Source organism: Hemitrygon akajei, chromosome 1 (assembly GCF_048418815.1).
Source record: "Hemitrygon akajei chromosome 1, sHemAka1.3, whole genome shotgun sequence".
NCBI classification, from domain to species: Eukaryota; Metazoa; Chordata; class Chondrichthyes; order Myliobatiformes; family Dasyatidae; genus Hemitrygon; species Hemitrygon akajei.
In genome coordinates this window covers 35,418,498-35,438,839 of record NC_133124.1, presented here as the reverse complement: position 1 = coordinate 35,438,839, position 20,342 = coordinate 35,418,498, and the positions used below count along the sequence as shown (strand labels likewise).

At 42.7% G+C, this 20,342-nt stretch overlaps 1 protein-coding gene across 2 annotated transcripts in view; it reads left to right on the top strand.

Annotated features, from left to right (window-relative positions):
• c1h8orf34 (chromosome 1 C8orf34 homolog) overlaps window positions 1-1,468 on the top strand; it is a 304,839-nt gene extending 303,371 nt beyond the window's left edge. For both annotated transcript variants that reach the window (XM_073040956.1, XM_073040965.1), the window contains exon 14: window positions 1,208-1,468. In XM_073040956.1, the coding sequence (XP_072897057.1) occupies window positions 1,208-1,215 (8 nt within the window). In that variant the 3' untranslated portion in view covers window positions 1,216-1,468. The remainder of the gene's footprint in view (window positions 1-1,207) is intronic.
• The last annotated feature ends 18,874 nt before the right edge of the window (window positions 1,469-20,342 follow it).

The following is a 20,342-nucleotide window of genomic DNA, read 5'->3' as shown; positions in this document are numbered from 1 at the left end:
GTTGGTATTTTGGGGTGGGTTGGAGAGGGAAGGTGCATTCCTGTGCTCTTGAAAATGGGTGTTGATAGAACTCAGTTCTGTTGTTTGATTTATATAGGAATATCAAGTCATTCAAGTCAAGTCACTTTTATTGTAATTTCGACCATAACTGCTGGTACCATGCATAGTAAAAATGAGACAACTTTTTTCAGGACCATGGTGTTACATGACACAGTACAAAAACTAGACTGAACTACGTAAAAAACAACACAGAGAAAAAAACCGCACAACAACTGCACTAGACTACAGACCTACCCAGGACTGCATAAAGTGCACAAAACAGTGCAAGCATTACAATAAATAATAAACAGGTCAATAGGGCAGTAAGGTGTCAGTCCATGCTTTGGGTATTGAGGAGTCTGATAGCTTGGGGGAAGAAACTGTTACATAGTCTGGTCGTGAGAGCCCGAATGCTTCGGAGCCTTTTCCCAGATGGCAGGAGGGAGAAGAGATTGTATGAGGAGTGCGTAGGGTCCTTCATAATGCTGTTTGCTTTGCGGATGCAGCGTGTAGTGTAAATATCCATGATGGTGGGAAGAGAGACCCTGATAATTTTCTCAGCTGACCTCACTATCCGCTGCAGGGTCTTGCGATCCGAGATGGTGCAATTTCCGAACCAGATAGTGATGCAGCTGCTCAGGATGCTCCCAATACAACCCCTGTAGAATGTGATGAGGATGTGGGGTGGGAGATGGACTTTCCTCAGCCTTCGCAGAAAGTAGAGACGCTGCTGGGTTTTCTTTGCTATGGAGCAGGTGTTGAGGGATCAGGTGAGATTCTCCGCCAGGTGAACACCAAGAAATGTGGTGCTCTTAACGATCTCTACCGAGGAACCGTCGATGTTCAGCGGGGAGTGGTCACTCCGTGCCCTCCTGAAGTCAACAACCATCTCGCGCGGTACAGCAGCAGCGGCCTTTCAGACTTGGTGTTACTTTAATTTAATTTTCTAATTTAAGTTTGAATATTCAACAGTATACTACAAACGATATCCCAAAACTTGCAAATAAAGTATACTTTGACACTCAAGCAGGGTCACGTCTGCAGATCACATAGTGCTGTAATCCTAGTGTGCTTCTGATTGGATTGATGTACCTATCAATTCAATATTTCTTGCCAGAGTTCCATGCTTAGTACAGTACAAATAATTTGTGTTTTCTGCTTCTTCTAGGTTTATGACGTGAAAAAGTGATTTCCAGAAAGATTTATAACATGTTACACAGTAGAAGACAAATGAAAAGCTTGAATATCTTCTGCGCATTGAAGTAAAACTACACAATTTTTATATTTTTATAAGGACAACCAGTTAAAATGAGCAATTATACAATGGATATAATAGAATATCGCATCGCACCACTAATTATCATAGCCTGTTTGTAATAAATCATTTTAAATAAATGTAACAGGAAATAAATCTGTGTTAATAATGCCATGTATGTTTCATTGGGAGTATTATATTTTCAGTGTATTTTTATAAAATGTTTATTGGGGAATCAAGTGAATGTTGGTCTTTTATCTTATGTAAATCTTTAGTTTCAAATGCATGAACACTTATTAAACGAAGTACAAGGATCCTTGCTTTAGAGAGCTTACAACACAATCCACTGACAGACCGCTCCACTAGATCTTACTGCAGCTTTCTGATTAATGTGATGGGATCTTTGATCTTGGGTCATGAATAAATAATGATGTCTACTTAATTGAAAATTATATCATTGGGAAAATATTGCACTTTTATTTCATATTAAATTCAAAGAAGCAAAATAAACTGAAACATGAAGGCACTGAATTCATTAGCCCTCATTGCCAAGAATAATATGATGAAAATTAAATTCTTAAGATTAATGATACAAACAACTATTGTTGCATTTTCCATTCTAGTCACAAATCTTCAAACCCAATACTATCTATTCTCATCTTATGTTCTCATTCACTATGAAATAGCTCCATATTGTTATTGAAGCTTCTGATAAGATGGCAGCATACTTGGACACAATGGCTTCTGTGGGTCTACCAAATGTGGTAGTGTCTTTTTAAAAATTCCTTGTTTTGATCGTAAGATGCTGCTGAACATTAAAAAATTCAAGTGCTGCAGGTCTATCCCATCAGCGAGTTGCTTGTTGGTGGACATGCTGGACTTGGTGTGGACCGTGCTGCCGCCTGCTACAAGGGAGGTGTCAGAGTCGTTACGGAAAGGTGATTTGAGTCTAACAGCGAATGATTTTCTTGGGCATTTTTCTTGTGATTGAAAGACCCTGTTGGACATTGTTAATGTGGAATGGCTGCAAGTCTGGTTCTCTGGCTTATTGAAAGGATCGGAAGCAGGAGAACTACATGGCCTTGGTTACAGCACGTACTATGCCTCAAGCCATGGTGTTGCCTGTTTTCTGCTGCCCCAGAGAGAGGCATTGGAGTTGGTCTGATGTGGTCTCCATGCTGGCATCAGTGCTGCCCTCCAGTGTTAGGTAGGAAACAAACTGGACTGCATTCGTCTGCAGACTGCGGCATGCTTGCTCTTGCCGATAACATTCATTGACTCAGGGATTTGGGCTAATACATTTTTTGTGTGACTGTATGTTTACTGCTATCTTATATGTGCTATATGTGCCTTGTGCTCTGTATGACTGTTTTGCATCTTAGCCCTGGAGGAATGCTGTCTTGTTTGGCTGTATTCATGGGTATTCATGTATGGTTGAATGACAATTAAATTTGAGCTTGAATTTGACACCCTAAAATTGTAAGTACTTCTTCTCTGCATTGGGAAGCAGGGCGAACAACCAACCATCTCCAGGAAGTTGGTTTGGGTGCTCATTTAAATGTTAGTAAGACTGAGTGCATCAAGTATAATCTTAGTTCTAAGTTTAATATTGGCCAAACTGTTTCCTACATCTCTTTGTGCATTTTGCTTAACTGCACAATCCAGCTAATTAAACTCCCCCCTTTCCCTCTGCCCACATTCAGAAACCACTCAAAAATGCTTCTAATCTACCCCTGAAACTTTGATCTCCTCTGGGCTTTTTAAACTCTCCTGTAACCTTTCAGGTCACTTGTAGCCTTCCTACTTCCCATTAACATTCCGGTAAACACCTGACTATCCATCTTCCCACATTAAACATTATGAGTTCCAGTTTACCTGGCCTGGAATATCTAATGGTGAGGTGTCACCCATACTACCTGCCATGGGCATTCACTTTAGCATCCCTGATAGCATACATTACAGCCTGCCTTCAAAGAACTATACTCCGTGATCAACAGCTCTGTAACAGGATACCCGGAGGCACTCTTCATTATAGCTAGTGACTTCAAACAGGCCAGCATCTCAAGTGTGTTACCAAAATACTACCAGCATGTCTCTTAACCCAGCAGCAGCCCAAACACCTTGGACCATTGCTACACAGGTGCCAAAATGTGTATTGAACGACCCCACCCCTCACAACCCACACTTTGGTAAACCAGACCATCAGGCTGTGCTCTTTCTCCCAGTGTACAAACAGAAAATGGAACAAAAAGATCAGGTACAGAGGAATAGATGAACTTCCATGACTCTTCCTGAGATTCCTTGACTCAAGAAATAGGAGCAGGAGTAGACCATCTGCTGTAGCCTGCTCCACCATTCAATAAGATCAAGGCTGATCTGGAGATGCACTCATCACCACCTACCTGCCTTTTCCCCATAACCCTTAATTCCCCAACTATGCAAAAAATCTATCTAACCTTGTCTTAAATATATTTACTGAGGTAGCCTCCACTGCTTCATTGGGCAGAGAATTCCACAGATTCACCACTCTCTGGGAAAAGCAGTTCCTCCTCATCTCCATCCTAAATCTACTCCCCCGAATCTTGAGGCTATTTCCCCTAGTTCTAGTCTCACCTACCAGTGGAAACAACTTTCTTGCCTCTATCCTATCTATTTCTTTCATAATTTTATATGTTTCTCTAAGATCTCCTCTCATTCTTCTGAATTCCAATGAGTATAGTCCCAGGCGACTCAATCTCTCCTCATAGTCTTACCCCCTCATCTCTGGAATCAACCTGGTGAACCTCCTTTACACCACCTCCAAAGTCAGTATATCCTTCCTCAAGTAAGGAGATCAAAACCGCACACAGTACTCCCGGTGTGGCCTCACCAGTACCCTGTACAGTTGCAGCATAACCTCACTTCTCTTAAATTCAATCCCTCTAGTAATGAAGGCCAACATTTCATTTGCCTTCTTGATAACCTGTGCACCTGCAAAACAACCTTTTGTGATTCATGCACAAGCACTTCCAAGTCTTTCTATACAGCAGAATGCTGCAATTCTTTACCATTTAAATAATAATCTGCTTTCATTTTTCCTTCCGAAGTGGATGACCTTGCATTTACCAACATCATACTCCATTTTGCCAGACCTTTTCCCACTCACTTAACCTATCTATATCTCTCTGCAGACTCTCCATACCTTCTGCACAATTTGCTTTTCTATTCAATTTAGTATCATCAGTGAACTTAGATACACTACACTTGGTCCCCTCTTCCAGATCGTTAATGTATATCGTGAATAGCTGTGGGCCCAGCACTGACCTCTGCGGCACACCACTCACCACTAATTGTCACCCAGAGTAATACCCATGTATCCCAACTCTCTGCTTTCTATTAGTTAAGCAATCCTCTATCCATGCTAATACATCATCCCCAACTCTATGCATCCTCATCTTATGGATAAGTCTTTTATGTGGCACCTTATCAAACGCCTTATGGAAATCCAAGTACATTTATTCTGTTCCCCCCTATCTACTGCACTCATTATATCCTCAAAGAACTCGAGTAAGTTTGTCAAATAGGACCTGCCTTTGATGAAACTGCCTGATGGATCCATTTCTTTCCAGAAGCCTTGCTATTTCTTTTTAATGCTAGCTTCAAGCATTTTCCCAACTACAGATGTTAAACTAACTGGACTATAGTTACCTGCCTTTTGCCTACATCCATTTTTGAACAGTGGCATGACATTCGCCGTCTTCCAATCCCCCGGGACCTGCCCAGAATCCAGAGAATTTTGGTAAATCATCACCAAAGTCTCTTCTATAACTTCTGCCATTTCTTTCAGTACCCTGGGATGCATTCCATCAGGACCAGGGGAATTATCTATCTTCATCCCCACAAGTTTGGTCAGCTCATCACTACCTCTTTAGTGATAGCTATTGTATTGAGGTCCTCTCCTCCCATCACATCCATAACATCTCTCTTTGGCATGTTAGATGTGACCTCCACCATGAAGACCAACACGAAATAGCCATGACCTTGTTACCCAATAACAATTCTGCCTTCTCATCCTCCAAGGGACCTACATTCACTTTAACCATCCTTTTCCACTTTATATAATTACAAAAAATTTTACTATCTGTTTTTATGTTTTGTGCTAGTTTATTTTCATAATCTAGCTTCCCCTTTTTTATTGCTCACTTAGTGCTACTTTGTTGCTTTTTAAAATTTTCCCAATCTTCCAGTTTCCCACTACTCTTGGTGACTTTGCATGCATGAGCTTTTAGTTTGATGCCTTTTATTTCCTTGGTTATCCAAGGCTGGCTCTCCCCATGCTTACTGTCCTTAGCCCCCTTTTTATATTGCTTGATTCAGTCCCATCTACCTCTGTGACACTTCTCAGTCTCCTCAACCAATTTCAGGCCTAATCAACTCATTTTCATCACAGATGCCCAGTCCCATACACTTTGATTCCCCATCAAGAAGTCCTTAAAGTTCTCTGCTTTTTTCTTGAAAACAGACCCGAACAGTTCCCCTCCATCACCATCCTTCTCTGTCTGGCAAAACTGGTCCTCACATGCAATAATTTCTCTTTTGGCTCCTTCCACTTTCTCCATGCTTAAGGTGTAGCTATGGGCACCTGCATTGGGCCTGGACCCGACCATGCCTGCCTTTTCATTGACTACGTAGAGCAGTCCATGTTCCAAGCCATCGCTGGTAATGCTCCTCAATTCTGTTCAAGATGGCGCTGCTGAACCAGGGTGACATGTTGTGGGCTGCTAACAAAACTTCTAGATCGATCTCTTTTGAATTAAACTCACTGCAATCTGCAGCATGTGATTTCCCTTTAAGCAGCGTACTTTTGAACCATTTTAATGAACTAGCGATTTCACGATCTTCTGAAGCATTCAGTGGACTTAGCTCTCAAGTGTGTACTTATGGAACCTTTAAGCAGAAAAAATGTACATTGCTATGGCTGGAAGGAGGGGTAGACTCCAAGCCAGGCTGAGTCGCAGTGGAATGATACCCCCTTTACCCATTCCGTATCAGAAGGAAATGAGGAATTGCTGTGTTCTGTGTTTCACAGAGATATGGCTCACTCTAGACACTCTGGATACATCAGCAATACCTGAAGGTTTCTTGATACACAGGATGGACTGAACTGCTGATTTGGAGAAGGCTAGAGAAGGTGGTGTATGTGGTGTGACTAAGCTCAGCCCCAATGCCATATTTAAGTTTGCTGATGACACCACTATTGTTGGCTAAACCAAAGGTGGTGAGGAATCAGCATATATGAGGGAGATTAAAAATCTGGCTGAGTGGTGCCAAAACAGCAATATCTCACTTAATATCTGCAAGACCGAGGAACTGATTATTGACTTCAGGAGGAGGAAACCGGAGGTTTTTCCCATGTTATCATTTCAGAGGATCTGCCCTGACCCCATGAAATTATGAATTAAGTATGACAGTGCTTTTTCTTCCTTAGAAGTTGGCAAAGATTTGGCATAGTACCCAAACTTTGATAAACTTATATAGATGTGTTGTGGAGAGTATATCGACTGTTTGCATCACAGTCTGGTATGGAAGCACCAATGCCCCTGAATGGAAAATCCTACAAAAAGTGGTGGATATGGCCTGTCCATCACGGGAAAAGCCCTCCCCACCATTTTCCAGCTGTTGCTGGAAAACTGCATCCATCATCAAGGACCAGCACCACTCACACCATGCTCTCCTTTCTCTGCTATCATCAGGAAGAAGCTACAGGAGCCTCAGAACACACACCACCAGGATCATGGGTAGCTATTACCCCTCAACCATCAGGCTCTTGAACCAGTGGGGTAACTTCACTCAACTTCACTTGTTCCGTCGCTGAACTGTTCCCACAACCTGTGGACTCATTTTCAAGGACTCTTCATCTCATTCTCTCAATATTTATTGTTTATTTATTTATTATTATTATTTTTTCTTCTTTAGTATTTGCACAGTTGTCTTTTGCACATTGATTGATTGTCTGACATGTTGGATGTGGTCTTTTATTGATTCTATTATGTTTCTTGGATTTACTGTATTGCAAGAAAGCAAATCTCAGGGTTGTATATGTATTTTGATAACAAATGGATTTTGAACTTTGAACTCTTTCTGTGCTGTATTGACAACTGAATTGGTGCTGTTCCAAGCATCCATGTTGAACTAGTCAATTTCATCAACTCTACCAACAACTTCCACCCTACCCTTTAATTCACAATTCATTTCTGATACATCTCCCCTTTCTCAATCTCTCTGTCTCCATCTCGGGAGACAAACTGTCTACTGATGTTTTATAAACCTACCATTTCCCATGGCTGTCTTGACTATACCTCTTCTCGCCCTGTCATCTGTAAAAATGCCATTCCCGTTTTCTCAGTTCCTTTCTCTCTGCATCTGCTCCCAAGATGAGGCTTTCCTTTCCAGGACTTCACAGATATATTCCTTCTTCAAAGAGTGGGTTTTCATTTCCTCCGCCATCAATGCCGCCCTCACCTGCATCTCCTCTATATCCTGAACATACACCTTCACCCCGTTTTCTCCGGTCTTAACAGGGATGGAGTTCCTCTTATCTAACTACCCCATGAGCCCCTGCACCCAGCACATCATTCTCCGCAACCTCTGCCATCTTCAGAGCCCACCACCAAGCACGTCTATCTCCCACTCTCTGTTTTCCACCAGGTATTGCTCCCTCCATGATTCTCTTGTCCATTCGTCTCTCCCCACTAATCACCTTTCTGGCACTTATCCCTGTGAGTGGAAGAAGTGCTACACCTGCCCATTCACCTCCATTCAAGGCCCCAAATAGTCCTTCCAGGTGAAGCAATGTTTAACCTGTGAAGCTGTTGGGGTTGTATACCATTTCAGGTGCTCTCGATGCAGCCTTCTTTGTATTGGTGAAAGTCAACTTACTGTCGGTTGGGGGATTGCTTTGTCAAGCACCTTTGCTCCTTACATGACAATTTTGAGATGGTGCAAAGATCCATATTCAAATACTCAGCAACCAGCCTAAATAAGTATGTTACCACTGTCAGCAAGTGAGCAGTAGACGGCATACTAAAGAGTTCAATCCAGGTGTTCTCAAACACAAAACCATAGATGAACTGGGACACCTACTCTTCACTGAATTGCAGCATTCAAATCAAATGACCCTGACCTATACAAGAAATTGAGGTACGACCTCCGTAAATCTTTCAGGGATGCCAAGAGACAATACTAGTTGAAAACTGATCACGGACCAGCTGTCAGTTATGGCAGAGCTTACATGCTATAGCAGGCTTCAAAACAATGATGCTAATCATCTCTGACAGCAGCCCATCCCTTCCTGAAGGGCTCAACACATTATCTACGTATTTTGAACAGTAAGGGAATGGAATGTCACCACCTACCCTGACAGTCTCCAATGCTCCTGAAACTACAGTCACCACAGCACATGGTAGATCATTCTTCCAGACAGTGAACCCAGAGAAAGCATTGTGGGTTCCTGGTCTTGATCTCAGATCCTCTGCAGGTTAGCTGGCAGGGGCATTTGCAGACTTTTTAACTTCTCCTGGCTGTGGTTCCCTCTTGCTTTAAGAAAACCATTGCCATCCAGGTAGCTAAGAAAAATAATGTGCTTAATGAACACCACCAGAGTCATTGACATCCACCATCATGAAGTGCTTTGAGACACGGGTCATGACACACTTCAATTCCAACATCCCAGATAACCACGAGCATTTGCAATTCTCGTTTATTGTAAACAACTGAAAATAGCTCTGGGTTTCAATCTTGTCAGTTGTACACATTTAAATGTGCAATAGCCAGCTAAATATGAGGTTAGATGTAAATCACCCTATTTAACACCAGCTGTTTCCCGTTCCATAAGGAGACAATTTTGGATTGTTGTCAGCCCCAAGGCAAGAGATTCCATTGCTTGTTACTCTTCACTCTCTCCTCACATGTAGCGATGTAATATGGTTATATTAGCTCTGTATGAACCCTGTTAATTAGAGACATTTATCATTAACCTGTCTTTGGAGTTCAGATAGCTTATCAGGCTTCATCCTCCAGGTGATGTACACTCCTCAGAATTTGAAGCTTTCAGTAATCTTGACCTCAGCTCCCTCGACGTAAGCAAGAGTGTCTGCATGCCCTCCCCACTTCATGATGTCAATGCCCAGTTTTTTTGTTTTGCTAACATTGAGGGAAAGGTTGCCATCGCACCGCGTCATACTATTCTCTATCTCCTTCCTGTACATTGCCCAGCTACAATGATATCATCTGCAAACATATGTAGATAGAGCTGGAGCAGAATCTACTGGTTGGCTTCATCTTGTTTCGTTTATTTGCTACTTAAGTTTGTCTGAGCTCAACTTCGATTGCATATGAAGGTTTGGCCTCACTCTGCACCCTCTCCTTTCCCTGTTTAGAGCTGGAAGAGCAGGTATATCTGCCTCAAAAGCAAAAACAAATCCACCATAAGCATCAGGAACAAGACCCTTGCCATTTGCATTAAATGAAAGGATATTAAGAGAACATGTATCTGCTTGGGAAGTGGGTCCATATATTAAATGGAGACCAAATATAAATGGGCTTAATGTATACTCCCTATGCAAGTTGGTGGGAGTAAAACTGAAGGCTGCAAATAAACACAAATGTGCCGGACTCTTGGCTTGAGATGCTATGTCCAAGACTTGGTATGAGGTGAAGCCTTTTCCCAGACCAGACACCGCCAATGTGTCAGAAAGGACCATAGCTCAGGATGAGAGAATCAGGCATAAAGAGAATGTCAACTGGAAAGAGTTTTCCTGGATCAGCCATATTTTCAATGAGGGGGCATATCTAATCGTTCTCTGGAGAAGTTGTTTCATGCCTAGAGTTTCACAGCTTGAACCTTCTATTCAGGTGTGCCACATGAATTTTCTGTATTGTGACTTAAATGTCCAAAGGTAGTGAGCTCAGAAAATCCCGAGATAAGACCAAGAACTTCAAATCATCAGAGCAGACTGAAGACCTGTTTTATTCAATCAGAGTTTAGGAATTTTATCAATGTATTGTTTCCATAAGACCGTAAGATATAAGAATAATATTAGGACATTTGGCCCATCGAGTCTGCTCCACCATTTCATCATGTTTGATCCAATTTTCCTCTCAGCCCCAATCTCTTGCCTTCTCACCATATCCCTCCATGCCCTGGCCAATCAAGAATCTATCAACTTCTGCCTTAAATATGCATAAAGACTTGGCTTCCACAGTTGCTTGTGGTAAAGCATTCCACAGATTCAGCACTTTCTGGCTAAAGAAATTCCTCCTCATCTTCGTTCTAAAAGGACACCCCCCTATTCTGAGGCTGTGTCCTCAGGACTTAGATGCTCCCTCGATTGGAAACACCTTCTTCAAATCCATTCTATCACTATTCAATCGTCCTCAGTTTCAGCATATCCTTTCTAAGATAAGAGGCCCTAAACTGCTCACAATACTCTGAGTATTGCCTTCCTCAATGCAGACTAAATCAGTAAATTACCCTTTTGGGAATCCTGCACATGGTCTCCCAAGTTCCCTTTGCACCTCAATGTTTTTAAATTTTCTCTCCATTTAGAAAATAGTCAACCCTTTCATTTCTTCTGCCAAAGTGCATGGCCAAACACTTCCTGACACTATATTCCATTTTCCATTTCTTTGCCCATTCTCCCAATCTGTCTTAGTCCTTCTGTAGATTCTCTACTTCCTCAAAACTACCTGGCCCTCCACCTATCTTCGGACCCTCTGCAAAATTTGCAACAAAGCCATCAATTTCATCATTCAAAGAATTAAAATATTCAAAGTATCAAAGAAAGTATAAATTATACAACCTTGAGATTTGTTTGCTTACAGGAAGTCGCAAAGCAAGGAACCCGAAAGAACCCAAATGAAGAAAAGACAAACCACAATGCACACAGAGAAAGAAAGAAAGAAAGAGAGAGAGAAATAAAACAAATCATGCAAACAATAGAAGCAAGCAACGACATTCCAAACCAAACTGAGTCTTTAGATCCAAATCCCTGGAGCAGCATGGAGTAGGCCCAAAACCACAGTATTCAGTAACCATATTAGCGGGTCAAATCACTGCAAAGATCGCAGACATGAAGCACAGCAGTGGGGGCAGTCTCACAGCCTTAGTGTTGCAGAGAGAGGGGAGCCCCCAGTTTGTCAGGGCCAGTGTTTAAATTGACCAAACAGCAGATCATATCTCGCATTAGGACCCGGACCCCACTGCAGCGAATCGTTCCAGGTTTAGATTTCACCGCTGGAGAAGCCAGCAGCAAATGCAATTCATCCTTTTCTATGTATTGGACCTTGCCTAATTCACTGGCACAGTATTGGAGAATGCTCAAGTACTGGGCAGCTGACGGACGTTTGCTGAACAGGTGGCTGTATTATGTGGTTATGACTGTATCAGGGCTCTAGGATGTGTTCAACATGTTTCTTTCAGTACTATATTAAACACTTAATAAAAAATACATCAAAAGGTGCTATTTTTAGTTTGTAAAAGGAAATCTTCTTCCTTAGTTTGACTCTGGAATTTCACTCTGAATTCAAATCTAATGAAAATGAAAAGTGGTCAATTTTGGTTCTACTTAAGTCAAACAGCTTACAGGACCAAATATTTTTGGGTTGAAAGATGAGTCATATCATGAAAGGTTGGCTTCAGGATTCCATAAGACCATAAGATATAGGAGTAGAATTAGGCCATTTGGCCCATCGAGTCTGCTCTGTGATTTCGTCATGGCAGCCCCAATCTCCTGCTTTCTTCCCGTATCCATTCATACCCTAACCAATCAAGAATCTATCAACCACTGCCTTAAATATACATAAAGACTTGGCTCCACAGCTGCTTGTGGCAAAGAATTGCACTCATTCATCACACTCTGGCTAAAGAAGATCTTCCTAATCTCCATTCCCAAAGGATGCCACTCTATTCTGAGGCTCTGTCCTCTGGGCTTAGACTCTCCCACCAAAGGAAACACCCTCTCCACATTGACTCCATCAAGGTCTTTCACCTTTGAATAGGTTTCAATGAGGTCACCCTTTATTCTTCTGAATTCTGATGAATACAGGTCCAGAGCCATCGGATGCTCTTTGTACGACAAGCCATTCAATCCTGGAATCAATTTCATGAACCTCCTAGTCCTCTTGAAATGAATGATAACTTTGCATTTGCCTTCCTCACCACAGATTCCTTGCTCTAGCAAAATCATAGCCATTAAGTTCGAATTTCAGGGCTTTGTTTGAGTTATTTATTGACCTGCTATTTCAGTTTACTATATGGAACTGATTTTCATCCAAGCACTTCGTGGTGAGAGGAACCAGCCAAGAACATTCTGTACTTGATGAAAGGTTCAATGTTAGAATAACTTTGATTTATCCACTAGCAGTTCCAATCTCCTAGCCACACTGATAGTTTCTGAGGTAGAGTTACTTTCTTGATGACCGTCCCTCAACTAAAAAAAGCATTTTAAAGATAGGAGTTTTATTTCTATGATGCCACTCAAACTTTATGGATTAGGAGGGGAACATTTAAAACACTAGAGCCTCACTCCATAACTATTAATCTTTGTGAGATGCATTCCATCAATGACTACACTTGAGAATGATTTCTTTGGTTGCAAATTATTTTATTGTTATTTTTGTTTAGTGATACATTGTGGAACAGGCCCTTTCGGCCCATTGAGCCGCACTGCCCATAAACCCACCTGTTTAACCCTAGCCTAATCACAGGACAGTTTATCATGACCAACTAACCTACAAACTCGTATGTCTTTGGGCTGAGCAAGGAAACCAGAGCATTTGGGGAAACCAATAATGCCAAAACATATGAGCAATGTGCTAAATAAAAGCACATCCTTGCGTGGGAAAAAATTGTCATCAAGTTTTGGGCTATTGAGTCTTGATGATTGACATAGACTAAATATTTGTCATATAACTGACGAGGAAGCTCTGGCGTTTGACACGAAAATGCTGAAAGGGATGAGATGCATGCTGAGATGAGCCCATGCACTCACTTGTGAACAGTTTAAAGGGAAAATTAATAGATTATCCTAAAATAGTGCTTTTCCAGCGATTGCACATGTAGTTTAAAAGCCGGTGGTAAACATCTTTATTTGTTCCATTTTGAGTTATATGTTCAATACATTAAGTAAGAGAAGTTCCCAGTGGTGACTCAGTAAAGCCCGTAAATGTTCGGACTTGCCTTATGATTCAATAGAAACTCTCATTTTGGCTGGAATGTATATTTTCACCTCTGATTAAGTTTCTGGTGCAGCCTCTACTTTAAAACATAACATAGCCTATGTTTCCAAGTCTTTTTCAGTCCAACCAATGATTCTTGGCTCTCAAGATGGATATTTGCCTTGGCTCTCAAGGTGTGCCAGTGACCGACAGTGACGTTTTGTGGACAGCACACTAAACTACTAAATACTCTTGCAGATATACTTCTGAACTGTGAACCTGTAATGCAACCTGTAATTTACCTTTTAAGGATGTTCTTTGGAACTGAAAAAGGATCTAGTGCTAGTGCTTTCCCATCGTATATGACAAATAAACTCCTCTTGAGCTTCCAGCCGGGTACAGGTATTGATTTTAACTGACATTTCAATGACAAGCTCTGCCATCTTCATCAGGGATGATGCCTGGGCATGTCTAGTTCGATGGTATTTATACCCCCGTTGTCCATTTCCCTGATGGGTTAGCCCTCATCCCATCAGGTTTCCACTCTCCCACCATGTTTACAATCAGATTCCAGTTCATACTTAGAGTGGGACCTTTGTCTTTGTTAAAATTCTTTTCCTCTAGTTTTATTTAAATGGTTTCCTTCACCAGGCAGTGTCAACATTAGGCAAAATTCTTGCACGTATCTTCGTCAACTGACTCCTTCTGCCATCTGAAGGAGTACTCCCTGAATCACAGTGTGTTTCCATCAATTACAGGAAAATTGCCGTGAACAGAAGCAAGTCTTGTACTTGGCTGTCAGAGATTTGGCAAAGGCATTTGATAGAGTTGACCACCAAGATCTCTGGCGTATACTATCTAGACATGGCTGTTCTGACAAGTACTTACAAATATTGCATGATGGCATGTCAACCACAGTACTTAGCAACAGTGGCACTAACAGATCAGAACCCTTCACTGCCAAGGCAGGAGTCAAGCATTGCACCCACCCTATTTCCATCTTTATTATTGTCATCCTTCACCTCACTGGCCAAGACCTGCCACAGGGAATCCCATTCGATTACAGAATGGGTAACAGGCTTTTCAGCCTCAACTGGTTCAAGGGCAAGAACAACTCCAGCACCACCTCATGGAACTTCAGTATGCGGATGGCAACACCATCTCAGCACATTCTGAAGAAGACCTCCAATGAATCCTAAATGCCTTTGCCAAGGCACATAAAGCCCTAGGTCTTGTTCTAAATATAAAAAAAAACACAGATCCTATATGACAAAATGCTGGAGGAACTCAGCAGGCCAGACAGCTTCTATGGAATGTGCAGTTGACATTTCAGGCCGAGACCCTTCATCAGGACTGGTAAAAAAAGGATGAGTCGTTGATTTAAAAGGTGGGGGAGGGAAAGAGAAACACAAGTTGATAGGTGAAACCAGGAGAGGGAGGGATGAAGTAAAGAGCAGGGAAGTTGATTGGTGGAAGAGATACAAGGCTGGAGAAGGGGGAATCTAACAGGAGAGGACAGAAGGCCATGGACGAAAGAAGAGTGGGGAGGAGCACCAGTGGGAGGCAATGGGCAGGCAAGGAGTTAAGGTGAGAGAGGGAAAAAGGAATGGGGAATGGTGAAGGGGGGACACTACAGGAAGTTGGAGAAATTGATGTTTATGCCATTAGGTTGGAGGCTACCCAGACAGAATATAAGGCGTTGTTCCTCCAACCTGAGTATGGCCTCATCGCAACAGTAGAGGAGGCCATGGGTTGACTTATCGGAATGGGAATGGAAAGTGCAATTAAAATGGGTGGCCACTGGGAGACCCAATGTAGATTGGGAGAGTGCTTCACTGAGCACCTACGCTCTGTCCACCTGAAGAAGCAGGATCTCCCAGTGAACCAGGACCCTGGTGGATGGGACCTCCACCGCTGGCTCCTTTGTGGGGAACAATGAGCGTTTGTTGCCATGAAGCACTTCAAAGGATGACATACCTGTGGTAGAGCAGGTGTGCAGATTGTGAGACAGCTTGGCCCAGAGCAGACACTTCTTCTAGGTGGAAGGGTTAGAGGTGGTGAAGCATCACAGATAAATCACCACTTACTGATTGGCTCTTTCTGATAGCCAGAGGCTAAATTCACTGAAGCTGAGAGAAAGGAGCAGAAGGCTCACCAGAGGCAGGGGACAAATTGTGGGCCCCAGTCCAACAAAATATTCTGAGGGAAACCACGGAGACAAACTACATGTTGAAGAACCAGGTCTACTGTCTCAGCAACTGACAGGAGTTTGGAGAGGGAAATAAAGTGGGCCACCTTGGAGAATCCATCCACCATTATCATGATCCCCATAGCCCTATAGGATGGTGGCAAAGCTGTGATGAAATCCATGGTGATGGGGGTGGGAGGCACAGGACTAGTAGGTGCTGCAGAAGCCCTGGGGGCCATTGGTTGGGGAAAATGGGCTGGGCACATTGAGGGCAGGCAGCAATGTACATCTGTGATCATGGTGGGCTACCAGAAGCAGTGTCGCAGAAAATACAGAGCCCATTGTGCACGTAGGTGGCTGGAGATGGTTGAGGAGTAGGCCCACTGGAGTGCCTCAGATTGCAAGACCACCGGCACGGACGTGTAATTGTCAGGTGTGTCAGCTGGAGCAGACTCGTGCTGGGAGATCTGGCTGATCTGGTTCTCGAGATCTTAGATGATTAGGGTAAGGATCTGTGAGGGTGGAATGATGGCCTCCATTTCAGCTAGGTTGAACTGTCATGACAAGGCATTTACCTTAGTGTTCAGGTCAGGAGGAGGTGGTGAAGTTGAATTGCTTGAAGAGGAGGGCCCAGGAAGCCTGAAATGGGTTGAATTGGTGGGTCTGTTGCATGGATATGAAGTTCTGGTGGTCAGTCTATATCAGGAAGGGCTCAGTGTTTCCTATCAGCCAGTGTCTCCATTTCTCTAAGGCCTATTTAATGGCGAGTAGCTCCCTGTCTCCTACTCCATAAAGGCACTGTGTAGGTTTAAACTTGCATGAGAAGAAGGCATGAGGGTGTGTCTTCCCATTCAGTCCTCACTGGAGAGGATGGTCCCAGCACCCACATCAGGTCCATCCACCTCTACCACAAAAGGTCCAGAGGGGTCACATAGCGGAGAATGGGAGCGTTAATGAAACGTTTCTGGAGTTCCTCAAAAGGGTGATCTATGGCAGCAGACCAGGTTATCCATGAGGTAGTTGATTTGGTGAATGAGTGAGAGAAGCAGCGATTTGGCTGTAGCGCCTCATAAAATGGCGGTGGAAGTTGGAGAAGCCCAAGAAGCACTGTAGCTGTTTGAGGAAGTGTGGAAGCAGTGAATTCCTCATAATTATTGCAAATGGTGACTTTATTGCCCCAGTTAGTGGCAGCTCAGGTCAGAGCTCACCCAGTCAGGATAGAGATGATTAAGGCAATCTTGGTTGGTCTGTAGAGTACAGAGATGGCTGGAGCTCGAAGTGTAAGGCGCACTGGGGCAGGAAGTTGTGGCGTCATTTTGTGGATCCATTGAAGCATTTGGCTACCAGAATCTGGGACTCCAAGTGAGTAGTAAGACCGGTGCAGCTTGATCAGAGACGGACAGTTGGTTGAGAGTGGCAAGCAGATGGTTAATGTTTTCCTGCTGCTTCAGGATCATCTGCTCCTGCCCAACACCGACTTCCTTTAGGTGATCATACTCTGCTGGACAATCGTTGGCTCATCTTGACATCTTGTCAAGAAATCTAGAGGATGCTTGACCCAAATGCAGATCAGCAGTGAGTGATCATTTTAATAATAAACTGCAAAATAACAACCCACAAGGGGACATGAAATGAGAGAGAGCAGATACTTAACATGACAAGGCAACAAGGAGCAATTGGTTGAGGCTGGCTGGTTCGATGGGTGAACAAAGGACTGTGGCTAAGAGCAGGGTTTAAATAGGCTGCGGGTGATGAATTGGAAATGAGTGGCAGGTGAGTCCTGTTAGCTGAGTGGAGAATGGTTGGTGCCTGCCCGTGCAGGTCTGATGAATTTTTTTTTTATTTCAAGTCCTGAATGTTAAATAATGTAGTTGAGTCAAACTTCTGTTCTGAAAATTTGAGCCATGGCATTTACAATATTTCAGAGTGCTGTTATTTTGGATTATAAGTTGGATCTGGAAAATTAACCTGTAGAAACTTGTGTTATTTCCATTTAGTTTTAGAAAAGAGTGCAAACCTATAGCCCCAGTATCTGGGTCGCTTGCGTGAAAAGAAAAGAAGGAAGGAAGCTCATTCAGTAATTGAACTAAGCCATCAATACTAGCTGATAAATTATATGGATATTTCATATAACTCTGGCAAAAACCAAATTGCAACTGCACAAAATGTTACCAGGTTTGGATGTGGCCCAAGTGCGGATTGAGAGACACTGAAGAAGGTCAATGGTTCACAAACTTTAACGCGAACGGTGTTAAAGGGAAAATGAAACAATAAGTGCTAGGCCAATTAATGCCACTAACTAAAACTCTCAAATGGAAAACGAAGCCTACGCTGCGGCTGAAAAGAGAATCTAAGCTTTAAACGAATACCGCTAGTCTTCAGAGTTAGTTGACTCAGAAGTCCAATTTCCTCAGAGAAGACCAAATGCAAGCAGGCAGTGAAGTGTTGCTGTTCTCTGTCCAAGCCTCGACAAGCACTACGATGACAAGTATGGAGTTAAATACTATCATGTTTAAATAATAATTAGCTCACATGTACAAATTGGCAAGCACACGCCGTATCTACTGTGCTGCCAAATCCATGGATGTGATACCTAAATGCTATAGATTCCAATAAATATGTTTTTTCTCTCCAAAAGGAAAGTAAATAAGGAAATTGTCTGTTGAGGCTCCAGAAGGCACTCGTGAGACCACACTTGGAGTATAGTGTGCAGTTTTAGGCTCCTTATTTTAGAAAGGATATACTGACATTGGAGAGGGTTCAGAGAAGATTCACGAGAATGTTTCCAGGAATGAAAGGGTTACCATATGAGGAATGTCTGGCAGCTCTTGGGCTGTATTCCCTGGAGTTCAGGAGAATGAGGGGGGATCTCATAGAAACATTCCAAATGTTAAAAGGCCTGAACAGATTAGATATGGCAAAGCTATTTCCCGTGGTAGGGGAGTCTAGGACAAGAGGGCATGACTTCAGGGTTGAAGGACATCCGTTCAGAACAGAGATGCAGAGAAATGACTTCAGTCAGTGGGTTGTAAATCTGTGGAATTTGTTGCCACGAGTGGCTGTGGAAGCCAAGTCATTGGGTGCATTTAAGGCAGAGATAGATAGGTTCTTGATTAGTCAGGGCATCAAAAGGTATGGGGAGAAGGCAGGGGAATGGGGATGACTGGAAGAATTGGATCAGCCCATGATTGAATGGCGGAACAGACTCAATAGGCCAAATGGCCGACTTCTGCTTTTATATCTTATGGTCTTATTATATTATCGTAAAATCACATGCAAAATGGATACAAATTTTTGTTTCTGGTTTGTAAAGTTCCTTATCTAATGCCTAAAATAAGCACTCCATTTGCTGGGGCAATACCTTCATAAGGAAGGATGGACAGTTGTCAGAATTTAAACATCCCACCCCCAAGACAGCAAGTCTGAAGCTCAAACTTCTTTGGTGGTTAAACATTGATCCTACTTCTATCAGAAAGTCAAAGATGGAAATGTTTGCAGATAATTGCATTGTGTTCAACTCCATTCTAAATCGATGGCAAATGAATCAATGCCCATCTGCATCCAGCAAAGCTGGAGTCTGGACTGGTAACTGGTAGGTGACATAAGCATCACAAAAAATGCTTCCTCCAATAAATGGAAATCTAGTCACCCCACCTTGACGTCAAATGGCATTAACATTGGCAGATCCCTCGCCATTTACATCTGGGGGTAATCACATCAGAAAATCAATTTGGCCAGCCATGTAACACACTAATGGTACAAGAGCAGAGGCTGCTTACTCTCTGGCACTCTAAAACCTGTCCACCATTTGCAAGGCACAATCCAGTGTGCTATCAAATCGACTTTGGTTCCTTAGAGTTAACGATGCTCAAGAATCTCATCAGCAGACAGACCAGAACAACTCATTTGACTGAGCAAAGTACCCCAATGCTGCAAACTGAAACATGGAAAGAGCTGGAATCCCTCAGTAAGTCAGACAGTATCAGTAAGGAGGGAAGACAAATTAGTGTTTCAAGTCAAGGTTCCTTTATCAGAGCTGGAAAGGATTAAAGCCTCTTCCAGCAGTATTAGTTTTCATTTCCACCCAACTGTTTATCCATCCATCACCTTAAATAATCACTCCATCACTGGCTCATGGTGGCTGTAAAGTTACCATCCACAATATGGATAGCAGTTGTCTATTCTAAATCTCACCAAAAAGACAAGAGCTTCAGGCTCAAATATATACGAACACAGCACCTGTGGATTCCTATCCAATACTTACATAAAACTGACCTGGAAATACATCACCATTCCTTTAACACTGAATCTAAGTCCTGGAACACCATCACCAAAAAGCATGGTGGAAATGCTCCCATAAGGTTTGCAGTGGCTCAAGAAGAGAGTTTGCTGCTTCTTCCTCCAGCAAAATTAGATACGGACATTAGTCTTTCCAGTGATGCTCAGATTCCATAAGTGATCAAGTAAAATGCCATCTATCCCCCTTTTAAAACGTTGCAGCCTGAGTTTGAACCTATGATATTCTGCTTTGACAGACTTGTGTTTGAATTAAGTAATCCACAGAAATTGTAGTCAGTTGCTCTTTTTTACACTCTAATTCTCAGTGCTTAGAGATGCACTGAAGAGCAGCTGTGAGAGCCCTCTGCAAGATTATTCCCGAGGAGG